We start from the raw sequence: 24413 nt of genomic DNA on the forward strand, positions 1-24413 counted from the left end.
CTACTCCTCACCAACAGTAAAGGGCTTCTTAGCTTTAGCAATGTGGTTAGCCACTAAGAATGATGCTCTCAGTGGAGGCACATTAGATGAAGTGGTGGCCTTCGATAATCGCTTCTGTTATTCATGTTCACGATTTTTTTCTTTTGAAAAACTCCAAAGGCTTGTCTTTTAATGCAGGGTGCTTGGTATCCATGTGGTGAAAATTTTGAAGGTTTCATGGCTTTGTTGGATAGCTTGTCACCACATATTATATTTAATTCAAAGTGGGCTTAGAGAATGTGAATTACCTGCTGCAATGAGCCCATAATTTAAGCAGGACTCTTTGCATTTTTTTTTTTTGAGACAGAGTCCTGCTTTGTTGCCCTGGCTAGAGTGAGTGCCATGGTGTCAGACTAGCTCACAGCAACCTCAAACTCCTGGACTCAAGCAATCCTACTGCCTCAGCCTCCCAAGTAGCTGAGACTACAGGCATGCACCACAATGCCTGGCTAATTTTTTCTATATATATTAGTTGGCCAATTAATTTCTTTCTATTTATAGTAGAGACAGGGTCTCGCTCTTGCTCAGGCTGGTTTGGAACTCCTGACCTTAAGCAATCCACCCGCCTCGGCCTCCCAGAGTGCTAGGATTACAGGTGTGAGCCACCGTGCCTGGCCTTGGCATTTTCTTTTAAATGCAGCTTTCATCTTGTTGGCAGTTTTAGAGTCTACTGCTGTCTCATCACTGGGTCTTTCTCCCTCTTCAAAGACACTCTCTAGTAATGTTTGTTTTTTACTCATATTTGCTAGGATTAGTTCATGGACTTACCAAAACTGTGACTGAGACAAGTGCTCAGTGTGGGAAAGAGGCGTGGATGGGAGTGGCAAATAAAACAATGGGTGGGCCATGTGTGGAATTAAGTGTTAGATTCTGGCTTAAAGCTTGCCACCAGATGGAGCTTAATTGTTACTTGTCACTCACTGATAGAGTTTTGATATAAGTCTGCAAGCAACTGATATATTATGGTCTCTGTGCAGTAAAACCTCTCTGCTAATGATAATCTGTATTTGCAGCCACTCCCCAGTGCTAACATCACCACCTCAGCTCCACCTCGGATCATCAGGCATTAGATTCTCATAAGGAGGGTGTAATCTAGATCCCTCGCAAGCGCAAGCGCAGTTTACAGCATGGTTCATGCTCCTATGAGAATCTAATGCCCCCCCCATCTGACAGGAGGCGGAGCTTGGGCAGCAATGTGAGGGGAGTGGCTGCAAATACAGATGAAGCCTCTCGCTCATCTCCTGCTGTGCGGCCCAGTTCCTAACAGGCCACAGGCCAGTAGTGATCTGCAGCCCAGGGACTTGGGACTGCAGGTTTAGATGATATCCAGGCCACAGTCATGGGAGTTTGTGGCTAAAATGAAGTAAAGGTAAAGGTCATTCATTGTCTGGAATTGAGGTTAAAGAATTGTGAGGAAGTTAGGGTTAGTTATCAACATGATGGTTAATTCTTTCTCAGAATGAGGACAGGAAATGAGGTAGAGAGGAAGACCTCATCGGATACAGGAGAGTAACTGGGAAGATGGTAACATAGCTCCATCCTGGGCCTTCCCAAGACCCCACCCTTTTCTTTTCTAATTCTTGCTAGCTCACATCCAACCTACTTTTCCTTGCAAATAAGGAAATCAGAAAAACAGCAAAGAAGACCACCCCACTATTTCACAGCAGCACTTCTCAAACATGCCCTGGAAGTTGCACCTACTAAGTGCAACTTATTGTAGATAATACAAGTAGGTTAACACACCTCCTGTCCCAATACCTTGTAATACAAGCAAACCGATAAAAACATGGATACAAATACATGGCTATTGATATCACTGAAGCAGTGTGACATAAAATAATATCTATACATACAACACTCCTTTGCAAATAGCAAATGTAAAATAAAAGATACCTGACAGATAATTTTGTTTATCTCAGTATCATTTCTTGATCTCTAATGTCTCCCCCTCCCATGTACCCACACAGGGAACCAGTACTCTTAGCTAGCTGTCTAACTGCGGGGAGGCAGGGCTGGGAGGAGATTACCTACTTCTCCTGGAGAAGCCAGGTCGCTTAGATAAGGGTCGCCACAGAGAATAAGAAAATTGATAGGAAATAGAGAGAATAAAAGAATACACAGAGACTGAGGTGTAGTTTATAGTTTTATTTAAGCAGATTAGAATAACAGTGGGGGTACTCAGGAGTCTATACCATATCTACATGAATGGTCCAGCACTGAAGTTAGATTCACATAGGTTTTTATAATCACAGATATCAATTACCAGTTGCCAGGGTAACACATTTACACATCAGTGCAGCTGCTATGGGAACAGGATTATATAGTAACAGGTAGTGAGTTAGGGTCAAAAGTCTTTTTTAAGGGCTTCTAACAATTTCTAATCTATCTAGGTGAACAGGTACAAAGTCTTTTAAGGACTAACTTCTAAGTTGAGCCAGATATTTACCTTGTCTTACCTTTCAAGAAACAGGACAGCCTCACAGACGAGATAACCAGGAAGCCTCTTGGAAAACATCCTTACCTGCAAACTCCTATTTCTGTCTTTAATATAGCAATATTGGGTAATGCAATAAAATAATGATCTTATGAGCCACATCACATTAATTCCTCAATCATATTTCTCAACATCTAACTAGATGGTATCTCCCTTGGTTTACTTACTGAGAGCCTATTTTCATGCAGATCTGAGCTATCCTACCCCCTCACTGCAATCTAGCTTTTCCTTAAGTATGAAGTCTGATATGGAATGGCTCACCTACAGCTTCAATGTTTGAAATAAAGGAAGCTTTATGCAGATTTTGGCTTTTAATGATTCTTCTCTGACACTAGAAAGATTCAAACCCATAGCCAATTCTAAGAACCAAGACAGGGTTACTTAAAAGGATCTGACTTGCTGAAACTATAATTCATGCTGCTTTTCTCTATGACATGCCACAATATTTTTTCAAAAAATCTTTAAACATTAACTTTGAAGAAGGAATAAAAACAGCTATTTTAGTAACTAGAGACACCCAAGCACTGATCTATTCAAAGTTTCTACACAGCTCAAGTTTACATCAAATGAACAAAAAATAGTACAGAAAACCTACATACAGAAGAGATTTAGAAAAATCTATCTCCTGGGAAGCAGGTCAAATGGACTCAGTTAAAGATCTCACTGAATGTAGGAGAACTATGAGAAACAACATAAAGCCTTCTGCTGGGACACAAATAGGAATTAGTACATGCAAAGAAGTTACTTTTCTTCCTAATCTAAATGCTTGCCTCCAGTCTGTACTCAGAGAAAGGTCATGGTTCATTTGAACTGGTTGTCAATCAAGGTCCCCTTCATTTTTGCTTTCTTGGCTTCAAGTTCAGCCTGGAAAGGAAAAAAGTGTATGTCTTGATACATAACATAAAATTCTTATTTTCCTTTCTTATTCTAACCACTCCCAAACACTCTCCCTTAATGTTCATTTACTGTACAAACTAGAATAGTGGCTCTAAAATCATTATCCATCTCTAACAACTGCTTTCCAACCTTTCTGATGTCACAGTACACACAGAAAATGCTATCTGTAGGCAAAACTGGTAAATAGACAAGGCTGCAGCCAAAGGAAGTCAGTACAGGGATTCCAGCAGCCCCAGCACCCCATCCCCCAAGGCCTGAGGGAATCAATATCATGGCATACCAGTATCCTATTCTTGGCAGAACAGGAAGAAGAACATCATTCTAGAACAGTGCTAAAGTCCTGCAGTCTGCGAACTGTTTGTTATCAGTCCAGGCAAGATATGTATAAAAATTGAAAGTAAGCATTCAGAAACATTTTTAGTAATTTGACAGAGTAATAATAATCTAATAAATATTGAGGCCAATTTATTTTATAAATTACAAATCCGTTCATGACAAATTGGAAATTAAAAAAAAGAATGCACCGATCTTTCACCTTAGAAAGTTTGAGAAGCACTGCTCTAAACCACTATGGCAATAAGGTAAAGCAATTCCCAGGACCTACCACCACTGTCACCAAAACTCCACTCATTATAAGAGACTGGTATACCTTTTGACTAGGCACCAATGAAGTGATGTCTGATTTTAATGAAATATTTTGAGTAAATTATTATCAAAAAAGCAACAATCTAGGCACCATCATGTATAGATGTACACGCTCTAAGATGATCCAATGACTAATGCAGAAAACCACCAGTGCTTTAAGAAGCACCAACTAACCCCAATTTTGGTATCACCAAGGTAGCACTATTGTAGGCCATCATTTCCTGGAAGAGCAGCCAAAAACCCTGACCTGAGACAAATAGCAGATTAAAATATGCTAATTAGGGCTATCTAACATGTATCATGACTTGGGGCCTTGATCCTGTGGTCACTACTACAGATTGGGGTTAGAAAGCTGGCAGCCAACTGCCCTAATAACTCCCAGTAGACTTTCTAAGGGTTTGCCTGCCTGCTGGAAGGTCTTTCAGACCAAGAAATCAAAACAATCACCTTGCTCCCTCATGCTACTCACCAGCTCTTGCAGTCGCCTCTTGCTCATGCCTTTGCGCTCCAGCTGTTTTTCGATCACTTTGGCATTCTGCGCATATGAGTCGGCAACTTCTCTCTGAAGGAAAAAAGTGTCCTTACACTAGCAGCCTCATCGAGGAATAACAACAAAGACCATAAGTAGTAAATTATACTACTCAAATCATGAAATCATTACTGAAATGGCAGGACTCTGTTCCCTTTCATATCTGTACCTTTTCAATAATCCAGGAGAGCTCAGGTTTCAACCAAAGCCATTTGTAAAATAACACATAACATCTCTCGGTAAACATCATTATACTGAAGTACCATAAAGGTAATTGCTGCTATTGCTAAGGGCAGACTCACAAGCCATCAGAACTGAACTAAAAGGGACCTACAGCAATTTAGTCCAACAGTTTTTCAAACGAAAAGGGATGAGGGCTTTGCCCTCTAAGGCATCTCAAAAAATCGTATGAAAAAAATAAGCCACTGATGTCATTTTACAGATCTCTCTGAGATCCAGGGAAATAGGAACTAGCCCAGTCATAGAGTTTCTTACCAGCAGAGCAGGGTCTAAATGCAGAGTCTCTAATTTGTCTGCTAATCATAGGCTGTAGCTCTACAGTCCCTTTTCCTCCTCCACCCCAAATTCCATCTCCTGAGAACAGAAGCACTTACAGCCTCAATCTCCTCTTCCTCTTCATCAATGGTAGACACAGTGACAGAGCTGAACTTGCCCATGTCTTTAGTCCGTTTGGTCATCATCACCTGGAGTGGCAGGAACAGGAGTTAGCCTAATTCACCACCAGAAGATCCATGAGTGGGGAGATTGTGTCTGTGTGTGTGTGTGTGTGTGTGTGTGTGTGTGTGTGTGTGCATGCACACGCATGTACACGTGCCTGTGTGCAGGGCTGTAAGGTGGACACTTACCTCTTTGGGATAGGCTGACCTATCTAAAAGTGCCAATGTTTTCATTTACATTACAGTTTTCTAACATTTGCCACCAGGGATTTTTTAAAAATATTGAAAAATCAGCCTAGTTCATTCAGTATGTAATTGTTCACACTAGAAAAACGAGAAATTTTGAAGGAAATAAATGTGACTAAAGACCATACAATTTCTAGCCTTACAAGGCAACTATAGGAAAGAAAAAAAAAAAATAGGTGTTACAATTCTGTAACATCTGCTCATACACAAAAATGGTATTTTCTTAATAAAGAATCTATCTCTTAGGGAGAAAAGAAAGAAAGAAAAAAAGAAAGCAAGCAAGCATGCATGCATAAAGGGCAGTTTTTCATGCAGTGTAATCTTATTTAAAAATCTAGTCTAAATCTGTGGCTATCTTAAGCAGTCTCCTTCAATGATAATTACCTTCTTAGGGGGCTCTTGTTTCTGAGTATATATATTCGTTTTCCCAAAACCCTGGCCAAACTTGACTACTGCTCCATCCACAATGAAGGTCACGGGAGCATTCTTCGGCTGGGACTGGTAGAAAAGTGGCAGTCCACACCTGCAAACAGCATAGTGAATCTCTGGGAGGCTTCAGAATGCATATCCCCAAAATAACAACTCAAAAAGTATGGTTAGACTCTGGGAATATTTTTGTTTGTGGCATAAACTAATGATCAGCTCTTCCCAGTGTTTCCCAAAACTACTCAATAAGAATCCTGTAGGTGCTTGTTAAAATTGTTGATCAGATTCCTAGGTCCCTCCCCAGAAAACCCTGATTTGGCAATTGGTGGGGAGAGGGGTTGTGAGAACTGGGAATCTGTCATTTTAATCAGCATCCCAAGCGATTCTTATCATTAGACAAGCCTAGGAAAGGCTGGCTCATGCTGATTGCTGTTTAGTCAAAATTGCTGCCATTCTTCCCAGGCATCTGGGTTTGGGCATTTTGTCTAGTCTTTTCTGTTTTGTTTTGCCTTTGCAGTATCAAGAGGAAACATAAAGGCTCCACTGCAGTGATTGGTAAACTAATCCCTGCAGTAATCACCATTTTTCTCTGGCTGGCCATATTATACTTCTTGAGCTAAGCAAAGCAGACCTATAAGATATGATAAAACCAATTTTATCAATCAGGTGTGCCCAGGAGCTAAAATGCCTTCTTGCCCATTTTCCCCTCTTCGATTCTCCTAGTATAAGTCCTCTGCGAGCCAAGATTTAACTGTAGTTTCATCGAGATTGAACTTACTATAGTTCATATTCTCATTATTAACAGCCTAAAGTTGGAAAATTTTTTGGCTTTAAATAACACTCCCTAAACTAAGGTCCAATAGATCTAAGGTACTATAAAAGGCTTTAGAAATAGGTCTGGATTAAATCACACTATGTTACATTTATCATATGAGCCAGCAATTCCTCTCCAAGAGAAAACACATGTTTCCATCAAGATTTATACTATAATGTTCATAACAGCTTTTTTGGTAATAGCACAAACCAGAAACAACTCAAATGCCCCTCAGCAGGTGAATGGGTAAACAAATTGTACAAGGAATTACAACTCAGCAATAAAGAGGAACAACTGGTTGATACACATAATTTGGATGAATCCCCAAAATATTATACTAAGTGAAAGAAATGAGGTGCAAAAAGTAAATCTTATATAATACTTAGAACACATATTGTAGAATTTATAAAAATTTTTAAGAAAGGCAAAACCAGAGTCGCAGAAAGCAGAAAGCAGATCAGTGCCTGCCAGGGGAAAGGAGTGGAGGAAGGGGATTGACTACAAAGGGTACACGGGGTGCTGGAAATGTTTTATATCAGGATGGTGGTGGTGTTACATGACTATATACTTTTGCTAAAACTCATCAAATTGTACACTTAAAATGAGCAAATTTTATTATATATAAATTACATCTCAATTTTTAAAAAATTATACTATATTAAAAACTCATTTTTGTGGCCAACTGGTGAGGGATATAATTTTGACTAACCTCTTCAGGGAGCATACTGGGATTTCTGTATAGCTGAAGTGTGAAGGCAACTGACATTATAAGAATAAAGACATAACAGAGAGTTGTATCCAAATAATTATTTTTCTAACATTGTGCCTGTACTTGCCTATGCTTGGAGAAACCCATACTGTTAATACTTACTTCGCACACTTCTTCCTGTACTGTCGTTCAATGCCTTCAGGTCTGCACAGAAAATGGAAGTTAAAAAATAGATACGAACAAATCTCATAACCTATCAACCTCATTTCTTCAAATGCTGAAAGGGCCTTTCAAAAGTTGTCATTTCATAGATCAACTGGTTAAACATTCTTTTCTTCCTTCAGCAAACACTTACCTAAGATGGGTCAGGTATTTCCCTGACAGAAGGAGAGGAGAAGCAGTATAGTAGTTATAGACACAGTAGCAATAGTAGTTGCAGTAATAACAGCAGCAACCACTTATACAGTTTTTACTATGTGCCAGGAGCTATTCTAAAGTATAGATGTATCAACTCATTTAATTCTCACAACAACCCTGTGAGGTAGGTCATATTACTTATTCCCACTTTACAGATAAGGGAACCTAAGAACAAAGAATTACATCATGTGTTCCATCCAAGTTGTTACAAAAAAAAAAAGAAAAAAAAAAAAAGAATTACATCATGTGTCCAAGGTCACAGAGCTAGGAACAGAGGAGGCCGAATCCAAGCTCAAGAGCCCACATGACACTGCCTTAGATAACCAACTCATAGGGACAATGACTCAATTCTACCACTTGCCTAACAAAAACCTGGGACTCATCTTCGATTCTTCTTTTTCTCACATCTATTTCTTCAGCAAATCCTGTGAATTTTATCTCCAAAAAAAGATCTTGAACCCATCTTCTTTTCTCCACTTTCCTGTCACCATCTTGGCCTAACCATCAATATCAACTCCCTGAATTACAATAACAGCTTCCTAACTGGTCTCACTTCCCCTCCCTCTGTGCATTTCAGTTTTTTAGTAGGTAACATATGTACACAGTATATGTAAGAGTATAAAATGGGCCGGGCGCGGTGGCTCACGCCTGTAATCCTAGCTCTCTGGGAGGCTGAGGGGGGCAGATTGCTCGAGGTCAGGAGTTCGAAACCAGCCTGAGCAAGAGCGAGACCTCGTCTCTACTATAAATAGAAAGAAATTAATTGGCCAACTAATATATATAGAAAAAAATTAGCTGGGCATGGTGGCGCATGCCTGTAGTCCCAGCTACTTGGGAGGCTGAGGCAGGAGGATTGCTTGAGCCAGGAGTTTGAGGTTGCTGTGAGCTAGGCTGATGTCAGGGCACTCACTCTAGCCTAGGCAACAAAGTGAGACTCTGTCTCAAAAAAAAAAAAGAGTATAAAATGAAAAGTAAATATCTTCACCATTTGTCTTCCACCCACCCAGTTCCCTTCCCCAGAGGTAAATACTGTTTCTGATTTCTATTGTTCATCCTAGAGATAGCTGACGCATATACAAAGAACTCTGATTGGTACACAAAGAAGATACTTTTTTCCTTTTTTAGACAAATGTACTGTTTACATTGTTCTCTATTTTTCTGTTCACTTAAAAATATTTCTTGGAATATATATATATATATATGCATGTATATATATATACATATATATGATCCTTCTGTATCTATAGATAAAGAGTGATTTCATTCTTTACGAGGGCTGCATTGTATTTTGTATGGATGAACCAAAATGTCTTTTACCTATTGGATAAATTCCTAGAAGTGCGTACAATTTAAATCCTGGTATTATAGATACAGTCAAATTTCTGTCTATAGAAGTTGAACCAATTTGTACTCCTACCACCAACATATTAAGAGTTCCTGTTTCCCTACAGTCTCACCAACACCGAATGTTATTCAACTGCATCACTATCATTTTCACATGTGAAAAATGGGATCTCACAATTTGTATTTCTTTTTTTAACAGTGCAGTTATAAATCTTTTCATAAATTTAATAGTCATTTGCATTTTCTTTTTTTTAACTGTTAGTTCATATCCTTTGGTTACTAAGTTACCTTTTTATTTTATATTAAGATGACCCACAAATATTAAAGGGCCTTGGAAATATTTCTTTTCCAGTTTGACTTTTTCCACCACATGGAAATTTGAGATTTTTCTGTGGTCAAAGATATCTTTTTTTTTTTTTTGTATGTAATAACGTATAAACTCCTTAACAAATAAATAACCTGATTTTATAAAGGGCAATGGACCTGAATAGACGTTTCTCCAAAAAAGACATACAAATGACCAAGAAGTATATATGAAAAGGTATTCAACATCACTAATCCTCAGGGAAAAGCAAATCAAAACCACAACAAAACCTCACTCCAGGCCGGGCGCGGTGGCTCACGCCTGTAATCCTAGCTCTTGGGAGGCCGAGGCGGGCGGATTGCTCAAGTTCAGGAGTTCAAAACCAGCCTGAGCAAGAGCGAGACCCCGTCTCTATATAAATAGAAAGAAATTAATTGGCCAACTGATATATATATATAAAAAATTAGCCGGGCATGGTGGCGCATGCCTGTAGTCCCAGCTACTCGGGAGGCTGAGGCAGAAGGATCGCTCGAGCCCAGGAGTTTGAGGTTGCTGTGAGCTAGGCTGACGCCATGGCACTCACTCTAGCCTGGGCAACAAAGCGAGACTCTGTCTCAAAAAAAAAAAAAAAAAAAAAAAAAAAACCTCACTCCAGCTAAAATGGCTATTAAAAAGACAAAAGTATTGGCAAGGATGTGAAGAAAAGGGAACTTTTATGCACTCCTCATGGGAATGTAAATTAGTACAGCCATTATGGAAAAGAGTATGGAGTTTCCTCAAAAAATTAAAAATAAAACTACTGTGCGATCCAGCAATCCCACTTCTTAGTATATATCCAAAGGAAATGAAACCAGTATCTCAAAGAAGTACCTGCACTCCTATGTTCATTGCAGCATTATTCACAATAGCCAAGATATGTAAACAATCTAAATGTCCCTCAGTGGATAAATGGATAAAAGTGTACAACTTGATGTTCTGATATACATATACATTGTGAAATGATCACCACAATTTAAGCTAAATAACAAATCCATCACCTCACAGTTACCATTTTCTTTGTGGGTGTGTGCCCACATGCATCCATGCGGTGAGAACACTTAAGATCTACCCTTTTAACAAATTTAAAGAGTACAATATAGTATTGTTAACTATATTCACCATGCTGTACGTTAAATCTCTAAAACTTTTTCATGTTACAGAACAGAAACTTTATATCCATTGAACAACTTCCCATCCCCCCCAGCCCTTGGCAACCATCATTGTACTCTCTGCTTCTATGAATTTGACTATTTTAGATTCCACAAATAAGTGAGATCATGAAATATTTGTCTTTCTGTGTCTGGCTTATTTCACTTAACATAATGTCCTCCACGTTCACCCATGTTATCACATATGGCAGGATTTCATTCTTTTTTAAGGCTGAATAATGTTCCTGTGGGGGTGCTTTTATATAATAACAAAGCCACTCCCACAATAACAAACCCACTCCTGTGATAGTGATATTAATCCATTCACCAGAGCAGAGACCTCATTAATCCATTAATCCATTCATGAGGGCAGAGGGATTAAGTTTCCCACACATGAACCCTGGCCAACAAGGGAGCACACTGTGGACCCTTGGAAAGACTGTTCATGATTACAGCAGTGGCTATGACAACCAAGAGAGAAGTTTACCATGGCTTATTGGTAAACTCTAAGAGCTATGGCCCAACAGAGTCACTTGGCCAGAGGCCACCAGCCTGGAACTACCTAGCCCTAAGGCTAGGCCTAAAGCTGGCTCACCTCCAGGATCAGGCTGGTTGGATTTTGGGGTTTCTACTCCAGTCTAGAGCCACCCAGCAGTTTTCTGGCCGAGAGGTAAGAGCATCTGCCTTACAGTGCCATAGGAGCCCCTGGCCTAGTTGTGTTGTTAAATTATTTCCTATATTAACTGAATAATATTAATACACATTAACTTAATATATAAGATACTATTATATATATACTTATACATAAATGTATACAATATATAAATATTTTAGTGATCCTAAAGATTGTCAGTTGATAATTTTCAAAATCAGAAACCTAAATAATGAGGTGAGACAAAACACAAAAGAATGAATTAGCCTTAGATAGGGCATGTTATTTATAAACCTTCCTATATATCATAATGGAATTTTTCCCCTGGATGTTTCCTGGAGGGCTTTCCTTTGCAAATTTCATAAAGTGCTCCCAGTGGTACCTTATATATAACCAATTTTCTCTTCAGTTGCTCAATTTTAAAAGCCCAGTTGTCATAATGGTGCTTGATGCCTGATCTGCTACTGAAAGTCACCTAGCAGTGGCTTCTAATTCTTTTCCATTAGTGTGGGCTAACAACAGTTTGGTTTCTTAAATTAAACATAGCTAGATGTCAGCCTGTAAGCTTTTTCTGGTCAACGCTAGAACATAAGTTCCATAAGGGCAGGGATCTTTGCTTATTTACTGGTTATACTGAGTTGTATACCGTCCCTTAAAAATTCATGTCCTTCCAGGAACTTCAGAATGTGACCTTATTTGGAAACAGGGTTGTTGCATATATAACTGGTTAAGATGAGGTCATACTGGAGTAGGATGGGCCCTTAATCCTATGTGACTGGTGTCTTTATAAGAGGAGGAGTAGCGACACAGGGAGAATGCCATGTGATGATACAGGCAGCAATTGGAGTGATACATTTACAAGCCAAGGAATACCAGGAATTGCTGGCAAACACCAGAAGCAAGTGAAGGTCAAGGAAGGGTCCTCCCCTAGAACCTTCAGAGAGAGCATAGCCCTACCAACACCCTGATTTCAAACTTCTAGCCTCTAGAACTATGAGGCAATTAATTTCTGCTGTTTTAAGCCACCCAGTTTGTTCTTTCACTATGGCAGCTCTAGCAAACTAATATACTGGTATAGTCCAGGTTTCTAGCACAGTACTTGGCACATAGTAGGAGCTCAGTAAATGAAACATTTGCTGAATGAATGGTTGGGCTTTTTGATTCCCCAGGATTGACCTCTCTGTGGCATCTGATACCCACTGGTGCCCCCCTCACCACCACACATACTTCTTGAAACTCTCCTCTTGTTTTCCACATCACTGGTTCTTCTGGTTCTATTCCAATTCTTTCGTTTGCCTTTTAAATCTTCTGTCCTCTCTTCTTGCTCCACACTCTATGTAATTTTATCCCTTCTCAGGTTTCAATTCCCAATATATACCAAGGACTCCCAAATCTAAAACAGATCTAACCATATCACTCCCCTGCTTATAAAATGGAGATGGCTCTTCATTACCTACAGATAAAGTCCAAACTTGTCTGCTTTAGCATTTTACTGTCCTCACCCCAGTAGGCATGAATGCCTTCTTGTAAAGTTGCCCGTGCTCCAACCACAAAAGGACTATTCAAATTTCTCAAGCACACCATATTTGATACTTTTAATGTTTCCATATTCCCTCCACCTGGAATGCTCCTCATCCCCTTCATCTAACTGGTGAAATCCTAGTTCAGGCCAAACACAAAAACCATCATCTTGTGGTGCCTTTCCTGACCACTATTCAAGCAGAATGGCCCACTCACATCTGTCTTCTCATAGCCTTTTCTTCACAACACCAGTATTTCTTCCTATCACAATGGTAGACTATTTCCTCACTGAGCCACAAGCTCTTTAATGGTAGATCATAGCTTATTCATCCTCACAGATCCAGTACCTAGCTCAGTGCCTGGCACCTGGTATGCTCCAGAAGATTACAGGTTGAATAAACTCATTCAAATCTGTAATTTGTAACCAAATTACAGCTATCGAAGAGCAATGGAATCATATCTCAGCACCATTTCAACAAAGCACAATAAAGATACTGCTGCATTAATTGTGGAAAACCACCACAAATGTCAAAGTACTGGGCCCAACTAGACGATGTGTTCAACACTAGATGGGATATTTATATTATTCAGAAATAGACCCCAACACAATAGGGAAATCCTAGACAGTGAGTATCAACCTCTTACCTCCGAAGATAAATGGTCTCCTCATCTTCAGTGTTACAAAACTTGTGGGCATGTTTGGCAGCATCAATCACACGGGACCGGTCCCGGGGCCTCATGGGCAATTTCTCTAACTGACAGTCTGAAGGAATGCAGAAAGATTGTCACTAGAGTCACTGCAAAATATCTTGAGCCAATCAGAAGTTTTCCGTGGGGCCCTTTGTGCTATAATTTTCTACTACAACTACTATACTTATTGAAACCTATTACTGAATTTTCCAACTAAAAATGACACAGTGTCAAGAGACTGTCAATATCCTAGTGATTTGGCAAATCACTTCCTCTTTCAGGGAATTTTTCCGTATTTGAAAGATGTGTGGATTATATTATTTCAAAAGTCCTTCCCAGGCCGGGTGCAGTGGCTCACGCCTGTAATCCTAGCACTCTGGGAAGCCAAGGCGGGTGGATTGCTCGAGGTCAGGAGTTCGAAATCAGCCTGAGCAAGAGCGAGACCCCGTCTCTACTATAAATAGAAAGAAATTAATTGGCCAACTAATATATAGAGAAAAAAAATTAGCCGGCCTGGTGGCGCATGGCTGTGGTCCCAGCTACCCGGGAGGCTGAGGCAGAAGGATCGCTTGAGCCCAGGAGTTTGAGGTTGCTGTGAGCTAGGCTGACACCATGGCACTCACTCTAGCCTGGGCAACAATGCGAGACTCTGTGTCAAAAAAAAAAAAAAGTCCTTCCCAGCACAGCAATTCAGTTTCTACAAGTATTTCTGAGATTATAGTACACTTGGTTTGTGTTATAATGCATTAGAATCAGAAGAGACAATCAAACATCCTGGAAAGAGGAGGGCATTGGGGAAACTGGATATGTGCTAAGAAAACGAGAGAGAAGGTAGGCGATATGATATATAGTATGCAAATGACCCATCCTAGTTGGAGGAGTTTTAATCTGAAAACAATGAAAACATAATACAGGAAACAAATTAGGTATAGCTATAAAGCAGACTGAATATTCATAAGATGCAAATTAAGTACCTAAAGGATCACAGAAAAGTCAAGTGGCCATAGTGATTAGAGATTAACAGAGGAGGTGGAGAGAGACACTAGAGAACACTAGATAGTTAGCTCATTTACTCTTCATAATGAATGGCTAAAGTAGACATTTATTATTCCTATTTTAAAGATGGGAAAATTGAGGCTTAGACAGGGCAAGAGATCTACCATGCCCCTAATAAGCAGAAGAACAAGAATTCAGACCCAACTCTAAGTGATTCAAAAGCTCACGCTCTTTCCACCACATCTTCTTACTAAGAAGTCATTTATTCAATAAATATGTGAGGGCCCTCTATGTACAAGGCACTGTCCTAACATTATGCTGGGAATTCAGCAAAGAACAAAGCAGACAAAGTCCCTGCACTGATGAAACTTACATTCTAGCAGAAGAGGCTGAATATTTTAAAATAATACTTATATAATACGGCCGGGCGCGGTGGCTCACGCCTGTAATCCTAGCTCTCTGGGAGGCCGAGGCGGGCGGATTGCTCAAGGTCAGGAGTTCAAAACCAGCCTGAGCAAGAGCGAGACCCCGTCTCTACTATAAATAGAAAGAAACTAATTGGCCAACTGATATATATATAAAAAATTAGCCGGGCATAGTGGCGCATGCCTGTAGTCCCAGCTACTCGGGAGGCTGAGACAGAAGGATCGCTCGAGCCCAGGAGTTTGAGGTTGCTGTGAGCTAGGCTGACGCCACGGCACTCACTCTAGCCTGGGCAACAAATCGAGACTCTGTCTCAAAAAAAAAAAAAAAAAAAAAAAAAAATAATACTTATATAATACGATCTTGGGAAATGATGTATGCTAATAAAAACAATTAGGCAGGATAAGAGGATAACAGTCATCTCAGGTAGTGATAAGTGCTACCAAGAAAAATTAGGCAGAGTAAGAGGACAAAGAGCAACAGGGATGCTATTTTAGATAAGGTAGTCAGGGAAGAGTTCTCTAAGAAGTGACAATATGGCAGACCTGAATGAAGTAATGAAACAATGAGAGAAAAGTTTTGGGGGCAGAAGAAATACCAATTCCACCCCCTTTTCACTACTGCACTTGACTAGTCTTAAAAAAAAAAAGAAATACCAATCCCAAAGGCCCTGGGGGGCAGGAACATTTTTGACATAATGGAGACAAAAAGCAATAAGGTCACTGTGGCTGGAGTGCAGTGAGCAAGGAGAAGACTGTTAGGAGATGAAGTCTAAGAGGTAGCTAGAGGCCGGATTATGTAGGGTCTTAGTATGGATTTTTATTTTATTCTCAATGTTACACAAAACCACCAGTTTTGAACAGGACCCTGGCTGCTGTCTGCAAAATAGACCAGCAGGGACAAAGAATGAAGGCAGGGAGAGCAAGAGATTATGGTGCCAATCCAGATGAGATGGTGGTGGCTTGGATTAGAGTAGCAGAAATGGAGGTGGCAAAAAGTAGTTAGATCCTGGACAGATTTTCAAGGAAGCACCTGCAGGATTTGTTGATGGACTGGATAGATAGATGTAAGGTATGTGAGAGAGAATCAAGAATGATTCTGGAGTTTTGGTTGAATATTGGATGAATAGCAGTACCACTGACTATAACAGAAGACTATAAGAGGAACAGTTGGAAGCAGGGTGTAGGAGATCATGAACTCAATTTTGAAGAAGAAACATTTGAGAGGCCCATTAGACAGTCAAGTGGAGAATGTTATTGTGTTTCCCTGAAAATAAGAGTGTCTTTTTTTTTTTTTTTTTTTTCCTGAAGAAAATCAGCAGGTATAGACAGTGTCTTATATTTAGTTTTCCTCAAGATGACACCCTAGGGCTTATTTTCAGGGGATGTGTTATTTATTTTTTTTATTTCGGCATATTATGGGGGTACAAATTTTAAGGTTTCAAAGAATGCCCTTTCTCCCCCTCCCCCCACAAGTCTGAGTTTCCAGCGTATTCCACAATATCGAGAAGAATGGAAACCTCCCCAACACCTTTTATGAAGCGAATATTACTCTGATACCAAAACCAGGAAAGGATGCAACAAAAAAAGAAAACTACAGACCAATTTCCCTAATGAATATAGATTCAAACATTTTCAACAAAATCCTAGCTAACTGAATCCAGGGGATGTGTTATTTTTTTTAAGTACAGTACAACAATCTACATTTATTCTAATATAGTTAAGTCATCTTCATCTGGAACATCATCATAACTTTCCAAACCCCGAATTCCATCCTGAATTTCTTGCGACTCTATTTCCTTTAGAACCATTGGCCCCAAACTCTCATGTCGAGCAACAGAGCTCTCATGGGGCAGATGAGAAGGGCTGCTGGTCTTCTTTACTGCTCTGCCACGAAATGCATGGGTTGTGCAGACACGCTGCGCAGCCACGCCCATCACTAGGTCTTATTTTCAGGCTAGGGCTTATATTGTGTAAATGCTTAGAAATCCTGCTAGGGATTATTTTATGGGTAGGTCTTATTTTCAGGGAAACACGGTAAGTAGGCAATTGGAGTTTGAGGAGAGGTGCAGGTTAAAGATGAACATGTGAGATTAATCGGCATATAGGTGGTATTTAAAGCTTGAGAATGATCGAGATCACCTGGAGTGTGAGTATAGCATAAGAATAGGCAGGAGTACTGAGCTCCAGGGCCTTGGCATGTCTAAAAGCCCAAGAGAAGAGGGAGCTAGGCAAGAAGGGGCAAAATCTGAGGTAGGAGAAATATCAGAAGAGTGTGGAGTCTCAGAGGCAAATGAAGAATGTGTTTCAAGAAGAATAGAGTGATCATCTCATATACCACTGAGAGGAGGATTCAAATAAACATTGATACTTGGTCACTGGAACTAGTAACATGGAGTTCAGTTAGTAACCTTAACAAATATGTTGTTTAGATGATGAGGTGAGAAGTAAAGCCTGCCTGAAGTGAGGTGAAGAGGGAATGAGGTAATATGCTGAAATAAAAATGAAGAAAAAAAAAAAAGAGGGAATGAGAAATGAGGATTCAGAGACAGCCAATACAGGCATTTCTACTGAGAAGTTTTGCTATAAAAGCAGCAACGAAATGGGGTTACAGCTGGAGGGGAATACAGAATAAGGGAGGGTTTTATTTTCGCTTGTTCTAAGATGAGAGCCATTACAGCACGTAGCCAGCAGAAAAATTATACAGTTTCTAGAGACGGTAGTTTCTGAAGACAATGGGTTGAGAGGGAGATACAGTTTATTTTTTCAGAAGGGAGGTCTGCATGCATAATTAAAAGGTTAAACAGGGCCGGGGCCCCGTGGCTCACACCTGTAATCCTAGCATTCTGGGAGGCCGAGGGGGGGGCGGATGGCTCAAGGTCAGGAGTTCCAGACCAGCCTGAGCAAGATCGAGACCCCGTCTCTACTAAAAATAGAAAAAAATTAATTGGCTAACTAAAAATATATATAAAAAATTAGCTGGGCATGGTGGCGCATGCCTGTGGTCCCAGCTCTTCGGGAGGCTAAGGCAGAAGGATCGCTTGAGCCCAGGAGCTTGAGGCTGTTGTGAGCTAGGCTGATGCCACGGCCCTTTAGCCCGGGTAACACAGTGAGACGCAGTATCAAAAAAAAAACAAAAAACAAAAAAAACAACAAAAAAAAAAAACGGTTAAACACAAAACAGGGGGTAAAGGAAAAAAAGCCCTGCAGAGAGGCGGAGATGTGTAGGGAGGATTTCGACAAAAAGGGAAAGCCCATCAATCTTCAATGAGAAATGATTCCAACGTCACAGCCAGAGGAAAGTCGCCATTAGGAAGCCGAGGCCTCGTTCTTTGTAGACGTCCCCCAGACCCCGACTACTCACCCAGCACCAGGACCATCTGGCCGCACAAACAGTAGTACACGTGGAGAGGCTTCTCGCCATCGTCATATTCCTCCCGGTCTCGGGTATCGGAGCAGACTACCGACCGCGACACTACCTTCGGCATCTTTCACAACAACAGCCTGAAAACCCCACCCAAGAAAGAAGATGGCGCCGAAATGACGTCACACCCGCGTCTTGCGCCTTTTCTCTTCGGCAACGCTGGTCACATGTTGGTAGCAGTCATATAAACTTCCGGGCGGTCCCATCAGGCTAAGATGCGCGGGGGCCGGTCTGGAGCCGCCCAAAACTTAACTTTGCCTAGGCCAAGTTCGCTGGGACTGATTTAGTTGTGACACCCTTAATATTATTTAAATTATTTATTTATATTTCTATACATGCATGCATATATATACATATATGAATATGTAAAAGCAGATATAACAAAAGACTGTGCATATTATATATACATAATGCAGATTTCAGGTGTGTCTCTAAATATGATCTTGATTTTAATGGCAGTATTCAGAATGAGTACCTAATGAAGTAGAGGAACCTTTTTTTATTTAGTTGATATAATTTACATAAGGTAAACTTCACCCTTTTAAAGTGTATAATTGGGTGGTTTTTAGTATATTCACAAAGTTGTGCAACCATCACCATTATCTAATTTCAGAACATTTTCATCATCTCAAAAAGAAATCCTATATCCATTAGTAGTCACACTTACCCTCCTTCCCAGCCCTTGGCAACCACTAATCTACCTCTTGTCTCTATGGATTTATCTATTCTGGACATTTCATATAAACGGAATCATACAATTATGTGGCCACTTGTCTGACTTCTTTCACTTAGCATAATGACTTCAAGGTTCATCCATGTTGTAATATTTTATTCCTTTTTATGGCTGAATAATATGGATATACCACATTTTGTTTAGCCATTTATCAGTTGATGGACATTTAGCCTGTTTCCACTTTTTGGCTATTATAGATTATACTGCTATGAACGTTCATGTACAAGTTTTTGGGAGGACATATATTTTCAATTCTCTTGTATGTATACCTAGAAGTGGAATTGCTGAGTAATATGGTAAGTCTATGTTTAACCTTTTGAGGAACTACAAGAGTGTTTTTTAAAGTGGCTGCACAATTTTACATTCCCACCAGCAATGTATGAGGGTTCTGATTTCTCCACATTCTTGCCAATAATTGTTTTTGTCTGTCTTTTTTTATTATAGCCAACTTAGTGGGTATGAAGTGGTATCTCATTGTGGGTTTTTAAAACTTTTTTATTGAAATCACAGAAAAGAAGGTATCATTGTAGTTTTGATTTACATTTCCCTGATGGCTAAAGATGTTGAGCATCCTTTCATGTGTGTATTCGCCATGTATATATCTTCTTTGGAGGAATGGTTATTCAAATCCTTTGCCCATTTTTAATTATGTTATTTGTCATTTTATTGTTGAGTTGTAAAAGTTTTTTATATATTCTGAACACTAGACCCTAATCATGTGAGTGACTTACAAGTATGGAAATCTTAATAATCCTGTCCGCCCTAGGTATAAGGGAACATCTTTTGCCATTCCTTCCCCAACTCAGAAATTCTGCCAGAATTCTCTTTGTGGAGGACAAGAGCCTGGATAATTCAGAATAAGGACCTTGAGACAGTTTACATTGGCCAACTTCAATAATTCAAGTGATGGGACCAAAATAGTAGATTTTTGCCAGAGACCTTACTGAAGCCAGCAGGAGCTTGTGACTAGAAAATTGACAGTTTCACTGAAAGAAGTGTAGTGTTCAAGATACACAAGACATAAACCAATCAGCATTTAAAGCAGTCTACCAGTTCTTGAACAAACATGAATTAAGTAAAGTATAAAAGAAATATAAATTTAAGTCTTAGAGAATCACAATGTTTGTTCCTTAGGTCTTAGTCCAATGTCATCCCTATGATTATATGTTATTCAATATTTATGGATCTATTATGTGTCAGGCATTTTGCTATACACTGGTCATATAGTGATCAATTATACATAGTCTTACTCCTCATGTGGCTTAGTTTAGCATGAGGGTGGGCAAACTTTTTCTGTAAATTGCTAGAGAATAAATATTTTAGGTTATGAGAGCCAACACGCAAAATCAAGAATATTGTTTAGGTACTTATATAATAACAGAGAAAAATATTTCCACAAATGTTTTATTGACAAAATTCAAAACATAATATTAATAATTGACTATACTTTTTTTGTAATACAGGTCTACTAGTGAGAAGAATGGCATTCTTTTATGGAGGGGGATAATATTTCATGTAATTGGGGCTCAAAGGGAATGTTCCCTATCGTCAAAATGAGATGCAGGCCGGGTGCGGTGGCTCACGCCTGTAATCCTAACACTCTGCGAGGCCGAGGCGGGCGGATTGCTCAAGGTCAGGAGTTCAAAACCAGCCTGAGGAAGAGCGAGACCCTGTCTCTACCATAAATAGAAAGAAATTAATTGGCCAACTAATATATATATATAGAAAAAATTAGCCGGGCATGGTGGCACATGCCTGTAGTCCTAGCTACTCGGGAGACTGAGGCAGCAGGATCGCTTGAGCCCAGGAGTTTGAGGTTGCTGTGAGCTAGGCTGATGCCACGGCACTCACTCTAGCCTGGGCAACAAAGCGAGACTCTGTCTCAAAAAAAAAAAAAATGAGATGCAAATTTCATCTGTTAAAGCTTATCTTTAATGAGATTTTATGTATTTGATCTTTTTCTTTTTTTTGAGACAGAGTCTCACTCTGTTGCCCAGGCTTGAGTGCCGTGGCATCAGCCTAGCTCACAGCAACCTCAAACTCCTGGGCTCAAGCGATCCTCCTGCCTCAGCCTCCCAAGTAGCTGGGACTACAGGCATGTACCACCATGCCCGGCTAATTTTTTGTATATATATTTTTAGTTGGTCAATTAATTCCTTTCTATTTTTAGTAGAGACGGGGTCTTTCTTGCTCAGGCTGGTTTCGAACTCCTAACCTCAAGCAATCCACCCGCCTCAGCCTCCCAGAGTGCTAGGATTACAGGCGTGAGCCACCGCGCCTGGCCATCTTTGAAAAATTTTTTTCCACACAGATAAGTACTACCATTTACTGATATCAATCAACAAGCCTATGATTCTAATTGAGAATATTCATCTCTTAGAAGGCATTTATAGAATTCTATTATATTCTTCTCTTGCTATTTGCCTTTTAGCATGTCATTACAATGCAGATTAATCATTTCCAATTGACGTTTAGGTGGAAGTTCCTCAATTGCACAGTTAATTGATTTTATTTTATTTTATTTACTTATTTTTATTTATTTATATTTTTGTAGAGATAGGGTCTCATTCTTGCTCAGGCTGGTCTCAAACTCCTGACCTCAAGCAATCCTCCCACCTTGGCCTCCCAAAATACCAGGATTATAGGAATGAGCCACCATGCCTTGGCCCCCTTTTATTTTTAATTTTTTGTAGTGATTTTGAAATATAGACATTTCCTTTGCACTTGCATCAAGGTCCATAAAATGCTGCTAGAATGGTAATTTGAGCTCAGGAAATATATCCACTGCAAATTTGTGTGGGGATGCAAATCTTGATTTTTGTTTTAACTTTTGACTCCACAAGAAGTGATTAACAGAACTTGACATTGCTTGTGATTTGAACAATGTTAGTTGTCATTTAGTGACTGCACTGTAGTATAAGTTTCACATACAGGCACTGTTTTGCCTTGTAATTTTGGGTTAAATTCATTAAGAGACATTATCAAGTCTATAGGAAAAGCTAATTTCAAAAACCATTCAGTGTTCGATAATAGTAGTTGAGGGTGGTTCTTCTCATTTAGAAAATTTTCAATCTCAGCCCTGAACTCAATAAAGTCTCAATAAAATTCGACCACTGCTAAGCCATTAAATTGCTGTTGGTAGGACAAGTCATAAATATTCAATTTCTATTTCTGAAAAAAAATCCATGGAATTTATGATATTTTAGTCCACAAGAGTGAATGAAGTTCACTGTTGACACTACTGGTTCAATAACACAAGATAGATTCAAATATTTTCCTGCAAAGTACCTTCTGTTTAATATAACACAATGAATAACCATAGGATTTAAACAAATTACATTTTCACAAACTTTGTACATTTGTATAACTAAGCCTTCGACTCCATAAGTATTTATAGTGCATCATAGCAGACTCTACTTAAGGATGTATTTAATTAGTGTTTTCTTGATTTCTTTGAAAATATTCTCATCTGCAGTTATTCCACACAGACTATGCATACAGGCTAATTCTTCAATCACTTTAAATTCAGCACAGACTCCTTGAGTAAACAACAACAATTAAGCAGTATTGGTTAATATCAGTCAACGACGAGCCAGGAAGACCAGTGAAATCATTTGCTTTGTTGTTGGTTTTTTTTTTTTTTTTTTTTTTTTTTTTGAGACAGAGTCTCACTTTGTTGCCCAGGCTAGAGTGAGTGCCATGGCATCAGCCTAGCTCACAGCAACCTCAAACTCCTGGGCTCAAGCGATCCTCCTGCTTCAGCCTCCCAACTAGCTGGGACTATAGGCATGCGCCACCATGCCCAGCTAATTTTTTCCATATTTATTAGTTGGCCAATTAATTTCTTTCTATTTATAGTAGAGATGGGGTCTCTCTCTTGCTCAAGCTGGTTTTAAACTCCTGACCTCGAGCAATCCGCTGCCTCGGCCTCCCAGAGTGCTAGAATTACAGGCGTGAGCCACCGCACCTGGCCTGCTTTGTTTTTTAATTGGCTAGTGATGTTGCTTCCAATGTCCTCAACTCTGAGCCACCGTTCTTGCTGAAAGGCTAATGGTCTTAAACAAGTTGATTTTTCTTGAGTTTTTTTTTTTTTTAACTTCTGCAACCAAACACGATTAATTAACACACCATCAAGGAATGGCTTTCCTTGATAGGCTAACAAATGAGGCACTTAGAAACTTATTTTGGCTACAGGCTCATTTTCATTTTTTATTTTTGTGAAGACTCCTGCTATGATAAGATATTCTATTTTAAATTTTCTAATTTTGCTAACCATTGCTCTCCTAGGAGTTGAGAGTATTGTAATGAGTGCTTAGTCTGGTAATGTTGTACATTGTAATCTTTTAACAATGCTAGAGTGTCATTGTGTAATGCTTTGACACCTGATTCGACACCAAGTAATCCACACGCCACCATGCCTTAAAAGCACGATATTCAAAGTTCCACTTTTATCCTCTCGTTTTGACATGATAGATATTCACTTGTATGTAATTTTTTAAAAATGCCACAGTAGATACATGTGGCACTCAAAACACAGTGAGTTATGCTACATTGCTGCAATTTGTAAGGCACAGAGCAGCAGTATGATGACAGCACCACACACAGTCTCTGTCACACTACTCAACACAGACCATATAGTAGGCCCTCGACATCTGCGGATGCAGCACCCACAGATACAGAGGGCTGACTGCAAGACTTGAGCATCCATGCATTTTGGTATCCAAGGGGGGTCCTGGAACCAATCCCCGTTGGATACCAATGGATGACTGTACATAAATGAAAGTGCATGGCTGTGTCCCAGTGAAACCTTACTGATGCACATTGAAATTTGAATGTCATGTAATTTTTATGTGTTATGAAATATTATCAAATAAACTTCTTTTTATTTTTTCCAACCATTTAAAAATATAAAAAAAACAGCCAGGCAGGTGGCTCGAGTTTGTAATACCAGCTACTCGGGAGGCTGAGGTGGGAGGATCACTTGAACCCAGAAGTTCTAGACTAGCCAGGGCAACATAGTGAGACTCTGTCTTTACAAAAAATAAAAAAATTAGCCAGGCACGGTGGCACATGCCTATAATCCTAGCTATTTGGGAGGCTGAGGAAGGAGGATCGCTTGAGCCGAGGAGTTCAAGGCTGCAGTGACCTATGATCTCACCACTGCACTTCAGCCTGGGTGACAGAGTGAGACCCTGTCTCTAAATAAATAAAGAATTCCACCTCAAATTGTGAAAGCAAGCAAGCAGG

The 24413-nt window shown here is 39.7% G+C and overlaps 1 protein-coding gene across 1 annotated transcript; it reads right to left on the reverse strand.

The window, feature by feature from the left end:
• Positions 1 to 2169: 2169 nt before the first annotated feature.
• On the reverse strand, positions 2170 to 18571 carry STEEP1 (STING1 ER exit protein 1). The gene is made up of 7 exons (XM_012739337.3): positions 18374 to 18571; positions 13547 to 13664; positions 7639 to 7680; positions 5912 to 6050; positions 5219 to 5308; positions 4545 to 4637; positions 2170 to 3397 (listed from the first exon to the last, which is right to left on the reverse strand). The coding sequence occupies exons 1-7, from the start codon at positions 18495 to 18497 to the stop codon at positions 3335 to 3337; spliced, it is 669 nt and encodes a 222-aa protein (XP_012594791.1). The 5' UTR covers positions 18498 to 18571; the 3' UTR covers positions 2170 to 3334.
• Between the last annotated feature and the right edge of the window lie 5842 nt (positions 18572 to 24413).

Source organism: Microcebus murinus, chromosome X (assembly GCF_040939455.1).
Source record: "Microcebus murinus isolate Inina chromosome X, M.murinus_Inina_mat1.0, whole genome shotgun sequence".
NCBI classification, from domain to species: Eukaryota; Metazoa; Chordata; class Mammalia; order Primates; family Cheirogaleidae; genus Microcebus; species Microcebus murinus.

Excerpts from the sequence above, each read along its gene's own strand:
- STEEP1 (XM_012739337.3), bottom strand. The coding sequence starts at position 18,497 with ATGCCGAAGGTAGTGTCGCGGTCGGTAGTCTGCTCCGATACCCGAGAC. Across the intron at positions 13,665-18,373 it reads CCAGATGGTCCTGGTGCTGG|ACTGTCAGTTAGAGAAATTG; the intron begins GTGAGTAGTCGG and ends GCATTCCTTCAG. Across the intron at positions 4,638-5,218 it reads AGGAAGAGGAGATTGAGGCT|AGAGAAGTTGCCGACTCATA; the intron begins GTAAGTGCTTCT and ends TTTTTCCTTCAG.